Here is a 2,157-nt window from a genome sequence, read left to right as displayed (position 1 = left end):
CCTCAGACGCTAGTTACTTCCTCAAAACTTCTTAGTTAGCAAGGAAGAGTTCAACACATAAGTCTTTGGCGCATACATCATATCTAAACCATAAAAAAAAATCTTTCTTCAGGTCATAAATAAGGATACTTAGCCAAGAAGTTCTCTGAGATAAGCCTCTCTCAGTGATAGGAAAGTCTCTTATCTTGGATGTAACGATACTTTGTTTACAACTGCAGGCATGTGTGTCTCTTCATATGTGACAGTCTCTTCGTATGTGACATTGTGACATAGGGACCAATATGACCTGACTTACTTATATTATAGGAATGAAATCCCAGGAGGAGACATGTTACATGAGCACAAGCCAGTGATGGGCTTCTGTAGTTCAGGTTGAAACCCAACCCCATCACACACTTGACAAACAGGTATTGGCTTAGGGTAGCACTTAGCCAGCTAAGCTTGCTCTGAAGACTGCCAAAGTTGAAACCTCAGCTGCTTCTCCTGTAAGTCAAGGGGGCTGTGAGCATGATGCTGTATCTAATGGCCTAAGGTCACTAGAGACTTGGTATTCACAGACAAGGTTATGTGGATGTGTGTGTGTGTGTGTGTGTGTGTGTGTGTGTTTGTGTGTGTGTTGGCAGGTTGTTTGTCAAGAACAGATTTTAAAAACTGGGTTTTGATCTTTATTTTGCTTTTTAATATCACTACTATTTAATAGTATTTAATAATACTACTGCCATCCATGTTAGAAAGCATTTTTCCAGGAGCCAGTGCACAAGACTTTAAGAGCATCTAACATAGCTATTCTACTTTATCTATTAGTTATGACTTAATTTCCTTCTGACTTTTTTGGTACATTCATCCATTAACCCCCCCTTCTCTTTTCATTTTCAGTTTGGGCTTCCTGTAGACGCGCCCTTTCCTGTGCAACAGAGCTGGGCCTCCCTCTCTTAATTTCCCCCTTAACATGCTTAGGGGGCATACACCCCATGCCTTCCCCTTTTCTTCCTTTGAATGTTTATAGAAGCCCGAGAGTCAAATGATGATATCTGGCCCCTGACCATGAAGCCAGCAATCACGTGGCTTGGAGATACATTCCATACCTCAGTCCCTCTCCTGGTACCTTCAGCCATATGCGCCCCCACTTCCCCAATCTGTCTTTGCCAGACTCCTGTGTTTACAGGCTGCTGTTTGCCATGTTTCTGTAGCAGCTTCTCCATTGAATTTGACCTATACTTGTTTCCTTGAAGTATTTCCATCCCCTAGTCAGGGGTCAGAACTGTCCCCTTAGACTCCTGCATCCTAGTCTCTGGGATTGTTCTCCTACTCCTAGGCCAGGAGCCCTAGCCCCTTATCATAGGTTCTTAAAGCATTGCTGGTGATGACTATTTCTTCTACCATCTCAGTCCAGCCCTTTCTTGATTCCCTTTACTCAGAGTCAGTTTACACACACTGTGTTAAAAGTCAGCCACACATTTATTCACACCAAGCCCTTCCTATACAGAATACAATTGCTGGGGCAGATAATATGTATTCCCCCACTCTAATTCTGGGTACTCCACAGATACAGAAGGGAAAATAAACCAGAATGTCATCATCAGCCTAGAGTCTTGATTGATAGACTTCTAGAATTCTCATTGGGAGTTTCAGCATGCCATTGGTCATTTCTTGCCATCCCAGTGAGGTGGACTAGCAAGAATAATAATCCCAGTTTGTAAACTAGTGAGCTGATCAAAGAATCTAGACTGCTAGATGAGTATTCTAGTCTCCCTGATGAATGTAATGGTAGGTTGAATCTGCATTTGCACATGTGCCACTTAAAAGAGGAGAGACCGTTAGCTGGACGGAAGAAAAGAGGCATTGTCATTTGAAAGGTCATTTACTTTGGTCTAAGGCTTTGATATCTTAAAAATGTGGTAGTTTTGCGTTTTATAATGGGTCCCACCTGATTGTGGCTTTTGGAAACCCTTTGAAGTACAGAGCCTTCCACCGTCAGGGCCTGGAGGCAGAGTATGGCTTTTGGTGTTTGGCTAGTGACAGAGCAACAGCTAGAGGCGACCTGGCAATGATCTGTGGCTAATATGGCGTCTCTCTGCCCTTCCTTTGCAGTAACCTATGGCTGTGTACTGAATAGTATGCCCGCTACAGCTGGACTGGACTCCACTTAGCCTTTTA

At 43.3% G+C, this 2,157-nt stretch overlaps 1 protein-coding gene across 5 annotated transcripts in view; it reads left to right on the top strand.

Moving 5' to 3' along the window:
* Septin6 (septin 6) overlaps positions 1-2,157 on the top strand; it is a 66,889-nt gene that overhangs the window by 61,649 nt on the left and 3,083 nt on the right. For 2 of the 5 annotated variants that reach the window (XM_031350851.1, XM_031351012.1), the window contains one exon: positions 877-1,582. The exons of 1 other annotated variant lie outside the window; for it this stretch is intronic. In XM_031350851.1, the coding sequence (XP_031206711.1) occupies positions 877-892 (16 nt within the window). In that variant the 3' untranslated portion in view covers positions 893-1,582. Of the gene's footprint in view, positions 1-876; positions 1,583-2,091 lie in introns of those variants that run through there. 2 more of the 5 variants (XM_031350762.1, XM_031351098.1) reach the window with 2 other exon arrangements.

This window comes from Mastomys coucha, chromosome X (assembly GCF_008632895.1).
Source record: "Mastomys coucha isolate ucsf_1 chromosome X, UCSF_Mcou_1, whole genome shotgun sequence".
Classification (NCBI taxonomy): Eukaryota; Metazoa; Chordata; class Mammalia; order Rodentia; family Muridae; genus Mastomys; species Mastomys coucha.
The sequence above is the reverse complement of the archived record's forward strand: the minus strand, read 5'-3'. Positions and strand labels throughout refer to the sequence as shown.